Source organism: Aquila chrysaetos, chromosome 3, assembly GCF_900496995.4.
Source record: "Aquila chrysaetos chrysaetos chromosome 3, bAquChr1.4, whole genome shotgun sequence".
NCBI lineage: Eukaryota > Metazoa > Chordata > Aves > Accipitriformes > Accipitridae > Aquila > Aquila chrysaetos.
Window position 1 is genome coordinate 79,216,334 of NC_044006.1, and position 16,497 is coordinate 79,232,830.

A 16,497-nucleotide genomic window follows, 5' to 3' on the forward strand; every position below is an offset into this window, starting at 1 on the left:
AATGACCACTATGGCTCACAAAACGAGACAAGACTGTTCTTCCCTCTTTATTGACTGATGGATTCTCAGGCAGATCTGTTAATTACACTGTTAAATAATAGTTAAAAACAAACCAAGGCCAGAGGAGTTTGAAGTGAAGTATCTAAACTGAAGCAGAAATTGGGAAGGAAGAGGCGGGAGAAGCTGGGCTGGGGTCTCCACTTCTGTATCACTGCAGCTCAGACACCCTAACTGCCACTGCCATGACCCCAGACCATTAGATTTCAAGGCCTGGCTCAGATGGGACATCATCTAAATATGGAAATTGTTGCCCAAACGTAGCCAGATCAGGAGAGAAGAGATCTGTCCAGATACAGAGGTGCAAGGCAAGTCAAGGGGAAGCAGTATTGCAGCAATCCTAGAACACAGCCAGAGATAGCAGCAGAGTCCCATTCCAGTCGGCAGATGGGTGAGTCACATTGGCCACTGTCAGTCTCCACAGAGAGCACCTGACCGACTGCTCTAGAGCTCACACATTGTGGGTCTTTTTGGTGAGCTGTGGATCCTCATCCACCAGCTTTGACTTGAGATGTTCCTTGTAGGCGAGGATGTCGCCTTGCCACTTTGTGATTGTCTGCTTCTCACAGACCCAGATCTCCTGTGCAACCTGAAAGCGAGCACACAAGGAGGAAAGGTTTACAGTACAGCATTTTATAATTTTACCAAAATTATAAAATTAACCAAAATCTACTCTCTGACGTCTGGTAAGAAAAGAGTTTAATAACTTTCACACTTCAACTACCTAAGAAAAATATCTGCAGTGAAATACCTCACCTGGTGTTTTCTGCATAATTTATAGAAGATTTTAGAACTAAAAATCCTTGACCCCTCAACATTTCTTTTTTTGTTCATGAACTAAGATGGAAAGCCTTTCCTGCTAAATTGGGAATTGAATAAAAAAGTAGTTCTTGACCTGAACTACTTGGATATAACACACTGAAAAATAAAATTATACCTCAACTTGCAGACAAAGCTATAGCAGATAAAGCAGCACTTGACATTTGTGTGTACGTGGTGCAATTTCCTTCAGCTGTGCAGACTGAGTGATAAAAAACTGCACTAGAACTACTCCAGTATCATTTAAAAAAAAAAAAAATAAAATCTAGTTAAGGCCTCCGGAATGTGTCATGATTTCCATTTAACTTATTCTTCACTTCTAGGTTTTGGGTTGTTTTATTTTTTTTTCTTTCAAGTACATAATGTTTTCCTCGGCTAGCTCAGTAATTCTTTCACATGAACATGGCAAGAGAATCATGTCCAGTGATTTTTTTCCACTCACACATCTTTTTGGGACGAGTAAGAGTCAGTCAGTTGAAAACACCTTGTTTTAATTACTTAAAGTGTTAGAAAGGTGCTGACAACATTCACTACTTTTCTTACCTGTTGGATGAGTCTGAAGTCATGGCTGACAAGCATCATTCCTCCTTCAAATTCATTGATAGCATCTGCCAGAGCATCTATTGTTTCTATGTCCAAGTGGTTGGTGGGCTCATCCAGGAAAAGCATGTGAGGATTCTGCCAGGCCAGCCACGCAAAGCACACACGGCACTTCTGCCCATCAGAGAGGTTCCTAATGGGGCTCACCTGACAAACACAGACACTGTTTGCAGCTCTGCAGGGAAGCTTGCAGACTGCCACCCTGACCACAAAATATTCAGATCTCACGCTGTGATTCCAGTAGCTACATGACACAAGAGGACAAAGTTTAGTCAGTCTTAAAGCTAGACTAAGCTTCTCTCACCAGCAGAACAAGGGAATTCCGGGGGCTTCTGAAGGAGTGTCCATGGCAAGACCCAGCTTGTGTTAAAGGTTCCAAGGGATAGTTAATTGACATCTGACTAGTGTTCGTTGCATCCTGACACAACTATAAAACTACTCTCAACTTCTGAAGTGACAAATGGGGAAGAACAACGTAAAAATCAACATTGAACTGCAGTGATGAGGATAACTCCTGTCATACATGTGATGTATGACATACAGGAGCATGTCATGTTTGGACTTAGAGCACCTCTAGTGTGATCCTATCCTCTTGTTTGAACCTAGTGGTCCCTACTCCCAGCTGAGAATGTGTTCTAGCATTTCTGCCTGGTATTCATCTCAGAAATAAGAGATAAGAAAACTAGTTCAAGTTACAATTAAAATATGCTCGATTCTAGCACTATGCCACAACTTGTCTTCTCTTCACCCAGATTCTGAGGAGGTAACCCATTCCAGCCCACATATTGCTGCAATGCAAAGAAAGTTCCTATGAGCCATAAGTTATTTTTTCTCCAATTTCAAAGGCAGAGATAGAAAAAGCATTTTGATGCTGTGGTGTGCCATGCTGCATACTGCATCACACTGTCAGATATCAGTAGAGCAACAGAAAATGCAGCAGCTCTACTTCCCTACTGAGCAAAAAGCAAATCTCAACAGCTCATACTCACCTGCTGCTTCCCTGTCAGACCATATCTGCCAATGATTTTCCTCATCTCCTCCTTCTCCTTGATCTCTGGGTAGCATTTCAGCATGTACTCCAGGGGTGAGAGGTCTAAGTCCAACTGCTCTTGCAAGTGCTGACAGAGAAGAAAACTCACGTTCAGGCTGTGCCGGCCATCCGCTCCACGACCAAAAGTACTTCCCCCCTTATACCCCTCTGGTGCCAGCTGAGCAGCAGAACACAAGAGCCAATAACCCCACACACAGTACAGCCACTGTGCTGAACTATTATGGAAGGAGTCTCCATTTCAGGAGCAGGAGTGCTGCTTCAGAATAGCAGACTTGTCCACCACCAAGCACAAGGCAACCATCTCTCCTGTAAAAGGTGAGAGGCTAAACAGAAAGGACGACAGCAAGCCTCTTTTCAGGGTAAGAACATTTGCTAGAGCCTGTTCAGCCAACAGAACAGTTCCTTCCCCCATCTCCAGGCACAGAAGGGCAGCAGTGGGAGGGGCCTTAGAAGCAGAAATAAGAGGGGCAAGATTCCTCATTCCTGACAGCAATTTCCTCAGTATTTCATGTCCCAGGTGGCTGTTGTAGGGAGTACCTGGTGGTATCTACCGATCTTCACATGCGAGTGCTTGCGAATCATCCCATCTGTGGGCAGAAGCTAGAAAGGGAAGATAAAAACATTTCACCAGGAAAATTCCTCCTTTCGCCCTATGCCAGAAATAGAGAATCCAGCCATCTCCACTCTGGCACAGAGGAAGCAGCCTGAACAGATAATACGAGAGAAAAAGCCCTATATTGCAGCAAGACCTTAGGATTTCCAAGGCCTGACTGGGGTGCTCTGGCAAATAAGTGCAGCTTCATTGAAAACTACCCCAAGAATAAAGGTCCAGAACAGGGTAGACAATGTAGGGACCATACCTCTCCTGTGAGCAGTTTCAGCAGTGTTGACTTTCCGGCTCCATTGGGTCCAACAAGAGCTACACGGGTATCCAGGTCAATCCCAAACTCCAGGTTATTATAGATCCATGGCTGCAAACCACAAAAATCATGACTCATTATGCCTTTCCACTACTACCCAGAACCTCCGTGCTGCACCTGTAATGCTCTGTTCTCAACAGACTCAGCATTAACACTGCCAAGGAGTTTGATCCACTAGTCATATGCTGCAGACTGATCAGAAAGCTTAGCCAAAAGGCTCACATTCCCAAACAAGGCAGGGATACAAGTAATCTCTGTACAACCCATGCACATTCCCCATACTCACCCCATCCTTGGTGTATTTGAAGCTGACATTCTGCACCATGATGACAGGAGGGGGGATTTTCCCACAGGGTGGGAAATAGAATGACAAAGTCTGTTAACACAGAATATCCACTTGTTAGACACCCTGGAGCACAAGACAACCCAGTTATTCTGGTATAACCATGCCTCACTACAAACATCATCTGTAGACCAAGGCACCAGACTGCAACTTTTTATGAGCCCCTCTAGCAACTCACTCACAGATTTATTCTGATTAGTTGCTTGCAAGCTCATCTGCTGGCTAATGAGTCCCTATTTCTTTCCCCTTGAAGCAAACGTGGGCTTATACTCTTCAAACAAGTAGGATTTGCTCTGAGCATTGTCCCCCATCTTCTCCAACCCTTAAACATTCATTTCTGATTTCTGTGTCTGCAAAATAGCCTTATTGATATGACAAATCCCCTTCTCTCCCCTAGAAACTTACTACTCCTCTTTCCACTCTTCGGCATTATGCTATCTTCAGTACAGTCATCCTTAGCATCAGGAAGGGTATACCATTCCTGCTCCCAGCTGCGTCACCCATTCCTGCTGTCAGCTAAAGATCATTCTACTTATCTAGCCCATGTTTCCGATACTAGATCTCTAGATGCAATCTCACGTCTAATCCTACCTTATCATTCACAACTCTCTCTGTCAAGCCAGAAGCCATCATTTTTTGAAGGGTCTTCTCCTTGCTCTGAGCTTGCCTGGCCAGCTTCGCACTACCATGACCAAATCGTGCAATGTAGTTCTGCAACAAAACACAGAGTTAGCCAAAAGCCATGATAACAAGGTTGAGGAGGTGCAGGGATGCCCACCTGCATGGGTAGAAAGACGTTCATGCAGCTAGGCAGATACCTTCATATGGGCAATCTGATCTTGCTCCCAGTGGAATCGCTTCATTTGATTTTCTTCTAGTTCCAAGCGAGTCTTTACATACTGATCATAATTCCCCTAGAAAGAGACCATAGAATATCAGACATGCCCCAGAGAACAGCTCCTGGTTTTGACAATTGCAATTTTTGACAGGGCACCACTTACTCACCGTGTAGTACTTCAGTTTGCGGTTGTGCATGTGGATTATGTTAGTGCAGACACCATTCAAGAAGTCCTGGGAGTGGGATATCAGCACAAGGATCCGCTTGAACCTGTGGCACCACATTAAGTTATTAGAGACTAAGCTAGGAGAAGAATTCTTGCTCGTTGGCCCTGATGATGACAAAGGATTTACATGCACCAGGTCTCTCTTGCCTATAATCAGATTAAGAACAGAAAGATAACAGCCTTGGAGATGCTTTGGGAAATTTGGAGTAAAGCAGCTACAATCAGCTGCAGTAAGCAAATACTGCGAACACCTTTCATTGTGTTAAAACACTCTTCACCACAAGACAGTCTTCACCCATCTTCACAAAGAGTCAAGAGCTGGCTACCCATTTGGTAGATGACTAGTGCTACTAGTCTGCAACTGACTCCACTGGCATCACACTTCTAAGAAGTTTCAACCTTTGCTGCTTACTTTCACCTTGGTACAGACCACCATCTGTTAGGTACACTATGCCTGGCTCTGCTCCTAATCTGTAAGATGACTGGTTAAAGCCTCCCTGAAAGGGAGAGGTTCACATTACTTTCCTACAACATCTGACTTCTAAAGCAAGCATGCAGAAGGTTCAGCTGACAAAGCTGATGGAAAAAACCTCTGCAAATGAAAAGCCATGCTCACAATACAGTCCTTTTAATGCATAACCCAGATAACCTAAGCTTCCTAACTATTCCTAAGCTTTTTGCCTTAAGCCTTAACATTTTACCTTTGTTTATGAAAAAGTCACCCAACATACTAGAACAAGATGAAACTGACACACTCAGATACTACAGTTCTGTGAAAACAGAGGAACAATATGCAGAAAGACGAGCTGGAAGCCAGGTCTGGAAAGCTCACACTACTGGTACAGCACACAGCGCTGGTACACAGGCTGCCAGGGCTGCTCCTGGCTTTCAAGGAAGTAGCTTTAACCAAGGAGTACAAACTAGCATTTCTCATTTCTTCAGTGAGGGAGAGACAGGGGCTTGTCTTGAATTCATTACCCTTGCTTCAAGAACCCTTCTGTAGACACGTGTAGCAGCAAGCACAAGAAGGTGTCACTGATACTGCAATATAGTTATGTAGCCACAAGAACTATAGACAGTTATTCCTGTAGCACTTGCTCATGTGCTGACAAGATGTTCCAGCAGAAAAGCACAACCCATAGAAGCAGCAAACTCTTTCATGCTTACGTTTTCAGCTCTTCCTCCAACCACACACAGGCATCCAGGTCAAGGTGGTTTGTGGGCTCATCTAGCAGCAGCATGAAAGGCCGAATGAAGAGGGCTCTGAAAGGAGAGCGGAGATGACAGTGTAGGGTAAATGAAGGTAACCCAAAGCCTCTCAGCTCTGCTCTGAGTTCTTAGAACTGTGTACACGGTGCTGCAGAGTCAGGAGCAGGCAGGCATTCTCCCAGGAGGCACCAGGGAGTATAGCACTCACCTAGCAAGAGCCACCCTCATTCGCCAGCCACCACTAAAGTCCTTCAGCTTCTTCCTCTGCATGGCTGGCGTGAACCCCAAGCCGTGAAGGATACGTGAGGCCCGTGCTTCTGCCTTGTCAGCATCCAGCTCCTCCAGACGTTCATATAACTCCAAGAGTTTCTCACACTCCGCTGAAAGAGAGCCTGCCTGTCAGCACTTCTACCAATAAAGGGCTCTCAGCTGCACCTCTATACAGCTGGGAAAACTCATAGTCCATCTGCTTTACCACTATTCAGCCCCCTCCATTCCCAAGCCTGAGACACTTCTTAAGAAGCTGCATGGAATAATTTCATCCAAAGAAGTGTAATCCCACAGGACTTTTCAACTAGTACAGGGCAGCTGGGGGAAAGAGGTACCGTAACATGTAAAAACTCTGCCAAGGAACCCAAGTAACACCTTTTCTTCGGTGGGGAGGGAAATGGAGGAAATGTCCCTTGTCCACAGGGACTCCAAGAAGCTTTACCATCTTCATGAGCCAGACGTTCCGCCTCTCGTTCTAACATGGCCCTCTCTGTATCCACTTCCATCACACACTGTAAAGGGGTCTTGTCACTGGGAGGCATCTCTCGGGTCAGGTGATAGATGTCAATATGCTCTGGGATGGGCACTTCTCGTTTCCCAATAGCTGACAAAAGCATGGATTTCCCTGTGTGCAGACAGACATTCCACAATTACTTGTTGGATTCAGTGAGATACAATGTCAAAGAGAAATGGATGAGATGCAGTCAGATCCCATTGATTCCCTCCCTTTCCCACCCCAGAAAATCCTTGGGAATTTCTTGCCCAAGAGGCCAGAAGAATTAGAGACACAGCAGAGCCTACTGCCTCACTGTGCCAGGCTCCCTCCCAGCTAAGGCTCACCATGCCAAGGACAGGATTGAGACACAAAGAAGCTCTTTGGAAACCACTGCAGTTCAGCCCTTGCCCCGATTTAGGGAACTTTATCTCGGCTGTATACTTCCTGCTGTCTAACCAGGTCTGACATCTGTTACCAGGACCCCTGACTCTAAAGACTTCTAACATAGAGGAAAGTAATGCACTCATCACTAGAGAACCTAAGTGTTTTCCTGAAAGTTAAACCAGCTGGTCACTCTTACTAGCTCTTCTTCAATTACATCCGCATCCTGCATCTCTCCATGTAGAGCATCACGTTCTCCAGTGACTGTACAGTTTTTTTCCCATTCAGGCCAAACCACACACTCCCTACTCCTCCATGCTGTGCAAGTTCTTTGACCAATAGCATCAGAATTGGGTTTATTGACACTGCTAAACAAATCCTGCAAACAGGAATCAGACAGATTCACAGATCCTAGACATCTCACCCAGCTCTCCACAGAAACAAGTTCCAATGCACAGTCTAAAGCCACAATGCAATCTCATACTTCTACCAGGAATCCTAGCAATTCCTCTTCCTGGGTGGGGAGTTGGGAGAACAGAAACTGCCGTGTCCCAGCCACGTCTGTCTAACAGCCTTCTTTCTGGTTTCCAGCATTTACCACCTGCATCTGTCCAGCTGCTCAGCAGCACGGAATCTTCACCGAGCCCCAAGAAGCCCACGTCATGGTGCCCCACAGCTTACCAATCCCATTGAGTCCAATCAAGCCGTAGCGCCTCCCGGAGTTCAGCTCGAGTTTTGTATCACTCAGCAGCTCCTGGCCGTGGAAGGTCAGCGAGAGGTTAATGATGTGCACATCAGTGCTGTTGGGATGGGAGGCCAGCACTCCTGTCACAGCACGGGCAGCAGCTTTCTTTAATTCAAAGTCCTCCAGCTCCTTTGTAAGAGCATCCACCTCTATATGCAGAGACAGACCAGAAGTGTTACTGATTTACAAATACAAGGGAAGCCATAAACCCCTGTACCAATAGGCTGAGGACCGTGAAAACAACTCCCACGTCCCCATTTTTACAGAAATATTGCAGAGGCCCAGATGCAATGACACTCAGCTTTTCAGCTTAGCAGACGGATATATCTGGTCTAACAGGAACTTCCACCTGCTCTCTAAATAAAATATGACCATTAGAACTAAGTAAGCAGCAAGAACAGCCAGCCTGTTATCTGAGTATGATGGGACTAACCCTCACTGCAGGAAGGACAGGGGTGGGAAGAGAACTTACAAAGTATTGCTTGCAAGCTTAAGCAAAGGGATGGCCAGAAGAAAACTTGGCTAGAAAAGAAATGAAGGGAAAGCTGAGAGGATGAAAGAAGCAGCAGCATTGGAATAGGCCCTACCGTTTTTCTGAGAAGCTAATATGTCTATATGCCTGCCCCCCTCTTCCTTTCCTCCTACAGCATAAGCAAATCTTTTCCGTCACGCTGATCTTCTGTTGCAGCCCTGAGTTAGAGTCCAATTTTCACCCCTTGGTGAGACACTGCCATTTGAAGAAGAAAATGGCATTCAGGATCTCAGCAATACTCCAGCTGCTCAGAGCAGAGACCTGGTGTTCAGATTGTTCGGGCCAATGAGGGATACCACCCCGGCTATCAATGTCTAGCACTCCTGGCAAAATCACTATTGCCACCAAGGCAAACGTGCCTTAGCCAAGAAGGAGCAAAAAATGTCAGCCGCACTGACGCAGGACCCCCTTTGAAAGCACGGGCAGTGCAAGCGGACCAGTCACATACACAAGCAAACCAGATGAGTGAAAAGCGGGGCGAGGCAGTTTTGTCCTGGATGTGTAATTATTTCACAGGGAACTGCCAGTAAGGAACAGGCAGGGACCGACCCGCATCACCCGCGCCCTGATGTCGGCACCGGTTTACCAGCCTCCCCTGCACTCCCAACGTCGGCTCAGCACCTCGCTCGTCAGCAGACCGAGCCAGCGGCGCCTGCCCAGCCCGCGCCTCCCCCTCCGGCAGCGCCGCTCGCCGCGGCCCGGCGCAGCGCCCTGCCCGCCTCGGCCCGGTCCCGGAGGCGGGGCGCCGACAGCCCGAGGCCCGGCCCCGCAGCGGCTTCCCCAGGCCTCGCCAATAGGGAGGCGGCATGCCAAGGAGCCACGGGAGCGGGCGGCGATTGGCCGCTGCCGGCTCCGGGCGGGCGCCGAGTCCCCGCCCGGAGCCGGCGGCGCCGCTGCGGGCCGGGGCCCGGGGTCGCCCCGCCGCGGCGGACGGCCGAGCCGCCTGCGCCAGCCTGCGGTGACCCGGCCAGCGTCGCGTTCAGGCAGCGGCTGGGTCCCGCCTGGGTCCCGGGCCCAGCCGCCAGGCGCAGGTGCCGCCAGCAACTCGGAGCGTGCCTGGGGACCACGGGGGGCGCTGGCAAAGAGCGGGGTCCTGGGGAGACCGGCCCCTTCGCCTCGCCCTCCCGACCGCCCTGCCTCTGGCCTCCCGGCGTCTCTCTGTCACGCACCGAGTGCCTCTTAAAACGATGCGCTGGGGGCTGAGCCTGAAAAAACTTGTGTGCCCAACAGCCTGCTGGTTACCAGGTGGGCTAAAGTAAGGACAAAAAAGAACATCTCTCTCTCTGTAAGCTTCACCTTGCGTATTTCCTTTAGGGAGGTCAACAGCTCTTTGTTGACAAAGTCTCTTTTGTTAAGATAGCCGGGCTCTTAGTTTCTGCAAACCAGCTCTGTCTCCAAAAAACAGATGAAAAGAGGGCCGTAGCAGCATCGGTAAGAACAGTCACTAGAGTGACTATTCAGCCACTAGAGTGGTTCCTGCAGCAGGAAAAAAACCCAACCAAAAGAAAAAAACCCAAACGGGTCTGGGCATCAAGTACCAGCAGATCGGGACAGTATCTGCCTGAGAGGGAAAAGACACCATCAGCACCCTTCGCCTTTACCCCGCAAGCCTCAAGCGGGGGCCTGGGGAGTCCTTCACCTGCCCAGTTTAAGGGGAGCCACGACACATTTCTGTCGGTGTCCTGCTGGCTGCAAGGAGAGAGCATGGCCCTCGTGGCAGACGCTGCAGCCGGTCCGGCTCAGCGCAAGCCCATGCCCACGGGCTATTTCAGCTGAAGAGGAACAGGCGTCCCAGTTTACTGGGCCATAGGCGCCACCGAATGCGTACAGCCCTGCCCACGAACAGCCCTGCCTGGACGCTCCCAGCACCGGCACGCACGGGGCCGCCGGGCCGACCCCCACTGAGGGCAAGCAGGGGCACAGGGACACAAGCCAGGCACCCGCCGGCGCAGCGGGACCGGCGTTCCGGCGGGGCCGCCTCTCACCTGGCAGCGACGTTCCGTTGGCCTCCGGGGGCCGGACCTCCTGCGGCTCCGTCCCGGCATCGCCGTTCTCCTCCGGGGCGCGGCGCGGCCGCTGCCGGGCCTTGGCCGCCTCCTTCTTCTTGGCCGCCTTCTTCTTGGCCAGGTCCGAAGGCATGGCGCGGCGGAGGGGCTGCGGCGGGGGTGCGACAGGCGCCGTTAGGCCGCGCCGCGCCGATCCGGCCCGCCCCGCCCCCGTTCCCCGCCTCGGCGGCCCCGCGAACCGCCCGCGCCGGCCCGGAGCACGCGGCGCCGACGGGCCCAGCCGAGGGCTGCCCGCCCGCCCGCCCGCGCCGCGCCACCCGACCCAGTCCGGCCTCGGCCTCCTCCTCCTCCTCCGCCTCCTCCTCTTCCTCCTACCCCCCCCACCCCGCCGCGCCGCGCCGCCAGGCCCAGCCTGCGCCGCCCGCCCGGCCCGCACCGGCTGGTCCGCGCTTTCCTTCTGTCGCAACAGGACAGCTGCTACCGCGTGCGCACGCCCCACCCCTCCCGGAACAGCGACCAATCGGAGCGCGAAGCGTCACCGGCCGCCGGGCGGCCGCGCTGCTCTGGGAAGGGGAGTCCGCGGGCCCCGCCGCCGGCCGGGCCGGAGCGCGCCGCCGGCTCCCGGGCACTGCGCGTCCCGGCGTGCACCGCGCCGCGCCGCTCCCGCCAGCACCGGCCCCAGGCCCCACCCCCGGCGCACCCCGCGGCCGCCGCGGGCAGGGGGCGGTGGCTGGCGGTACCATAGAGGCGGCGGCGCCACCGGGGTAGAGCGGCCGCCGGGGCGCCATAGAGGGGAAAGGGGAAGCGGAAGCGTGCGAGGGTGGCGATGAGGCGGCTGAGGTGGCAGCGGCGGCAGCGCGGCCGGGCGGGAGCCGCTGCCTCCCCCCGCGCTCCCGGCACGGAGCTCCGCGCCGCCCCCGGCCCTGCCGCCGGCCTGCAGGTGAGAGAGCCGCGGGGCCGCTGACCCGCGCGGGCCGGCGCTGGGGGCCGGTGCGCGGCCCCGCGGGGGCTGCCGCGCTCCCACCCGCCCGCTGCCCCCGCTGGGCCCGCCGCCGCCCGCCCCGTGCCGCCCGAGCGCCCCGCGCCGGCGATGCCCCGCGGCCGCCGGCTCCCCGAGCGCCGGAGCGGCCCCGTGAGCCCGCCCCGCACGTAGCGGGCCCGCCGCCGCCCGCCCGGACCGGACCGGACCGCCCCGCGGCTGGACGTCGCCCCGGCGGGGCCCCGCTGGCCCCAGCGCCGCCATGCGCCTGGCTGCGCTGCTGGCTGCGCTGCGGCCCGTGCTGCCGCTCGTTCTGGGCCTCTCCCTTGGCTGCAGCCTGAGCCTGCTGCGCGCCTCCTGGAGCCAGAGCGGAGGCGAGGACCGGTGCCTGGGGGCGGCCGGCCGGCCCGGGCCCCTAGCCGGCGGAGCGCGTCTGGAGGCAGCAGATGGAAGGCCGGGCCCCGGCCACGAGGACTTCAGGCCTAGGATTGTTCCGTACTACAGAGACCCCAACAAGCCTTACAAAAAAGTGCTCAGGTAAAACCTGTTCTTTTGGCCAGGCCTTCCTTCGAGGAAAGCAGTCACATGCGGATGGTATTTGGGGTTCTAAATCTTCCTGCGTGTTAACAGGTTCAAGGTGGAGTATGCTCTTTGAAATGCCTTGCGTAGCAGTAGCATGATGCAACAAGGGAATGGCTAAGATTGTTACCTTAAAGGGGTGCAAGAGACGTATCTAAGTTGTTAATTAAAAAAAAAAAAAAGGCAACAAAAACGCCCAAGAAGATTGAGAACGTTTCTTCTTTTATTACTCATGTCTAATAGAACATGTTAAATTATTCTTCAAAACTTTTTTGACCAGTCCATTCATAAGGAAAATTTTGAGCAGTTAATAATAATAATAATGTATGTAACTTGCAAGTGGTTAGTTCTGGGTTTTGTTTGTGGTTTTTTTGTTGTTTGTTTTTTTTTTACTTATGCTAGCACAGTTTCCTAGCTCGGAGAAATTATGTGAGATTGTGGCTTCCTTGAAGGAAGCAAAGATTTTGCAAAATGGGGTTTTTACTAGTGAGTCTTCTCTTAAAGCTCTACTTTTAGGCTTAACTGTTTCACCATTGGTAGACTCCAGCAGATAAAGACGTATCCCAAGTTACCTTAATCCTTTGATTTTTGTCACCTAGCTGTTTGTCACATAGGTATGTCCTTCCTTTACAGAACTCGCTATATCCAGACAGAATTGGGATTCCATGAGAGACTGTTTGTCGCTGTGCTGACCTCCAAGGCTACCCTGAATACGTTGGCAGTGGCAGTGAACAAGACAGTAGCCCATCACTTCACACGCCTGCTGTACTTTACGGGGTTGCGCAGTGCCAAGGTGCCTCATGGCATGGTGCTGGTGGCCCATGGTGATGAGCGTCCCATTTGGCTCATGTACGAGACCATGCACTATATCCATCAGCATTTTGGTTCTGACTATGACTGGTTCTACATCATGCAAGATGACACCTATGCCCAGGCTGAACAGGTCAAGGCTCTGGTGACGCACCTAAGTATTAACCAAGATGTCTACCTGGGACGAGCGGAGGAGTTTATTGGGGGAGATGAGCAGGCCCGCTACTGTCATGGTGGCTTTGGCTACCTGATCTCCCGCAGCCTGCTGCTTAAGCTCCATCCGCACCTGGACAGCTGTCGCAATGAGATCCTCAGCGTGCGGCCAGATGAGTGGCTGGGACGTTGCATCATCGATTTCCTTGGCATCACTTGTGTTTCCCAGCTCCAGGTACTACCTCTCATCTCGGAGTTTTGTGTCAGCTAAGCCCGAATGAACCCATGCTCTTACTAGTTCCCTGCGGCATAGCAGAGGGGCTTTTCTGTGAGCCTCTGCTGTGAGTTACAGAGGAGAAAAGGGCTGTGTGGTGTGGCAGCATCGGGGAGAGGCCCATAATCAAAGCTGAGACATTGGGCGAGAGAGCACATACAGCATTTAATTTTCAGCTGATCCACAGGTTTTTGGAGGTCAGGTAAAGGGCACATCGGTGCCAGCAAGCAAGTGGGCATGTAGTGTTGGGGGGACGACACAACTCTTATATTTTCATCTCTGGGCACTGCAGTCAGCATGGAAAGAGGGACAAATGCATGTCTGGGGTGAGGGAGGGCTTCTTGGTGAACTCGAGTTTCGTGCCAGTCTTTCTGGCTCTTGTCCACTTCAGGGCCAGCATTATCACACCTATGAATTGGCCAAAAATACTGAGCCGGAGAAGGAGGAAGAAGAGGAGTTCCAAGCAGCTCTTGCTGTGCACCCTGTTTCTGACGTGACTCTGATGTACCGGCTGCATAAGCACTTCAGCAGGATCCAGCTGGACAGAGCCTACCAGGAGATCCAGGACCTCCAGGTATGTGGTGAGGGATATTTGCAAAAACTCCTCGACCAAACAGGTTTCCTCTTCTTTCAACAGGGTGAAGGAAGATTATTGATTCTGTTTGTAGGTGGCGATCAGCCAGACGCAGGCTATAGTCCTGCATCTCAGAAGTAGCACTTCTGACACCACGTTATCCAAAACTGCTGGTGTGATACGACTGAGATACAGTTCTAGGTGGTGAGGCAGGCCTGGGTGGGAGATGGACTGGACCTCTTTGAGAAAGTGGTGGGGATCAGTGTGCGTTCTCTCTTTGCACAGATGCAGATCAGGAACCTGACGTCACTGACCCCTGCAGGTGAGGCAGGCTTGACGTGGCCTGTGGGCATTAATGCCCCATTTCTTCCAAAGTCACGTTTTGAGGTAATCAGCTGGGACTACTTCACTGAACAGCACCTCTTCTCCTGTCCTGACGGCTCCCCCAAGTGTGAGCTCTCTGGAGCTGGCAAAGCAGATGTCAGTGAAATCATTGAGTCCGCACTTGAGCAACTTAACAGCCGCTACCAGCCTCTGCTCCGCTTCAGCAAGCGGCAGTTGCTGAATGGCTATCGGCGTTTTGACCCAACACGGGGCATGGAGTATACGTTGGACCTACTGCTGGAGGCAGTGACCCAAAAGGGCCACAGTCACATTCTGGCCAAACGAGTGAGCTTGGTGCGGCCCTTAAGTAAGGTGGAAATTATTCCCATGCCATATGTGACAGAGGCCACACGGGTGCAACTGGTGCTTCCCTTGACAGTACAGGACTTGGATTTTGTGGCAAACTTCCTGGATATGTTTGCTATGAACACACTGGACACGCATGATAATGCCTTGCTGACTTTGCTTTTCATCTACCATCCCTATGATGCCCAGCGAGTCAGTCAGGTGGATGTTTTTGCTGGAGTCAAAGCCATGGTAGGAGAGCTGGAGAAGCGCTATGCGGAAGTTAAAATCCCCTGGATTAGTGTTAAAACTGAGGTGCCATCGCAAGTGAAACTCATGGATATAGTCTCAAAGAAGCACCCTGTGGATACACTATTCTTCTTGGCCAGTGTCTGGACAGAAATCAACATGGAGTTCCTGAACCGCTGCCGCATGAATACCATCAGCAATTGGCAGGTCTTTTTCCCAGTGCATTTCCAAGAGTTCAACCCTGCACTTGTGTACCGTGGTGAGCAGACTGCATCCTCCAGCACTGACTTCCTGAGGGATGGGCATTTTGACAGATACTCCTTTGCTGAGGCCTGCTTTTATAACTCTGACTATATGACGGCACGTACCAAGCTAGCAGCTGATATCCTAGACCGAGATGAGGTGCTGGAGAGCATGGAGGTATTTGATGTCTTCCTCCACTATTCTGGTCTGCACCTATTTAGGGCTGTGGAGCCAGGGTTAGTGCAAAAGTACGCACTGAGGAGCTGCAATCCCCGGCTTAGTGAGGAGTTATACCACCGCTGTGTGCTTAGTAACTTGGAAGGACTCGCATCCCGCTCACATTTAGCCATGGCCCTCTTTGAGCAGGAACAGGCCAACAGCACTTGAGAGACTAGAAACATCAAGAGCTTCTCAGCACCTTAACACTTGGCACTTTCCATCCCCTTCCCAGCCTTGCCATGGGTGAAGGGCATGTGAGGTCAAGGGAGGAGGAAGACTTTCCCAGCCCTGCTTTGAGGCACAGGCATGGGCTATGGAGAGAGGCTGTTTCTGTGGGGTTTTTTGTTTGTTTGTTTTTTAAATAAATAAAAGTTTCTTTCCAGGCAGACTCATGTGGTTACTTGTAAACTTTATAGCGTCTGGGATGAGGGATTTAAAACAAGCTGTAGAGTCGACCTTACTTTAAGCCACGCAATTCTGCTGAGCAGTGCAGAGAGAGGGTCAATATGAGCTATGTACTGGAACAAAGTTACCTCGACTATGCTATTCTCAGTGCTTTTGTTGGACCCTGCTGTGTGTTTGTGTCTTCATGCATTCATTTTGCAAGGAGGCATAAACACAGCTTGTCCAGTTTGCTGTTGGACAAAGCTATTCAGTGCACTTTCATTTCACTACATTTGGCTCCTCTACAACTGCAGAACGTTGATTTTTGTGTAATCTGGGAAGGTGAAGGAGCAGGAAATTCCCCTTGACATGCACCAAGCTTGCTTCGGTTGGGCTGAGCACCATGGTATGACACAGGGTTGCTGTATGCCCTAGAGAGCAACCAGGAACTGTCTGAAGGTCCCCAACAACTACCTTTCAGTTCTGCAGATTGAGCAAAGTATTTTCAGGGATAATAACAGATATATCACTTCCTATCACAGATGTGCAGATGGCAGGGCTAGCAGATTTAACACGTCAGCTTCAATTTCATTACCGGGTAAGTCCTGCACCTGTTAAAGTGGTGAGCCTGTGCAACTGTTCTAAGGGAAAGAAAATTCCTCAGTTACACCATACTTTTTGACTGTGCTCCTGGCTCTACACAACTTCAGTACACACAGTTTTGGGACCTGGTTTCCGTCAGGTATATCCACCTGCTTGCCACATGCATCTTAGGTGAAAGCAGGCAACTGTTTGCTTATTCTCAAGGGCTGTTATTCCCAACTGATGTCCATGTTTTCATTAATGTAATTATTAAATGGATGAAAAGCTG

General features: G+C 51.4%; 2 protein-coding genes across 2 annotated transcripts; one reads left to right on the plus strand and one right to left on the minus strand.

Moving 5' to 3' along the window:
- Positions 1-34: 34 nt before the first annotated feature.
- Positions 35-11,052, minus strand: ABCF2 (ATP binding cassette subfamily F member 2). Its single transcript, XM_030007751.2, has 15 exons — positions 10,930-11,052; positions 10,473-10,641; positions 7,892-8,104; positions 6,776-6,958; positions 6,272-6,443; positions 6,022-6,117; positions 4,796-4,898; positions 4,609-4,704; positions 4,382-4,501; positions 3,734-3,823; positions 3,388-3,498; positions 3,065-3,127; positions 2,466-2,594; positions 1,420-1,623; positions 35-646 (listed from the first exon to the last, which is right to left on the minus strand). Exons 2-15 carry the CDS (start codon positions 10,624-10,626, stop codon positions 509-511), a joined length of 1,872 nt encoding a protein of 623 aa, XP_029863611.1. The 5' UTR covers positions 10,627-10,641; positions 10,930-11,052; the 3' UTR covers positions 35-508.
- A 543-nt stretch (positions 11,053-11,595) lies between these two features.
- Positions 11,596-15,628, plus strand: CHPF2 (chondroitin polymerizing factor 2). Its single transcript, XM_030007750.2, has 4 exons — positions 11,596-12,009; positions 12,685-13,249; positions 13,680-13,862; positions 14,148-15,628. Exons 1-4 carry the CDS (start codon positions 11,735-11,737, stop codon positions 15,408-15,410), a joined length of 2,286 nt encoding a protein of 761 aa, XP_029863610.1. The 5' UTR covers positions 11,596-11,734; the 3' UTR covers positions 15,411-15,628.
- Positions 15,629-16,497: the final 869 nt, after the last annotated feature.

Bases quoted from the DNA above. Each gene is read 5' to 3' on its own strand.
- CHPF2 (XM_030007750.2), top strand. From the start codon at position 11,735: ATGCGCCTGGCTGCGCTGCTGGCTGCGCTGCGGCCCGTGCTGCCGCTC. The intron at 12,010-12,684 runs GTAAAACCTGTT...CTTCCTTTACAG, and splicing joins CCTTACAAAAAAGTGCTCAG to AACTCGCTATATCCAGACAG. The intron at 13,863-14,147 runs GTATGTGGTGAG...CTCTTTGCACAG, and splicing joins AGGAGATCCAGGACCTCCAG to ATGCAGATCAGGAACCTGAC.
- ABCF2 (XM_030007751.2), bottom strand. From the start codon at position 10,626: ATGCCTTCGGACCTGGCCAAGAAGAAGGCGGCCAAGAAGAAGGAGGCG. The intron at 8,105-10,472 runs GTGAGAGGCGGC...CTCTGCATATAG, and splicing joins CAACGGAACGTCGCTGCCAG to AGGTGGATGCTCTTACAAAG. The intron at 647-1,419 runs GTAAGAAAAGTA...GCTCGCTTTCAG, and splicing joins ACTTCAGACTCATCCAACAG to GTTGCACAGGAGATCTGGGT.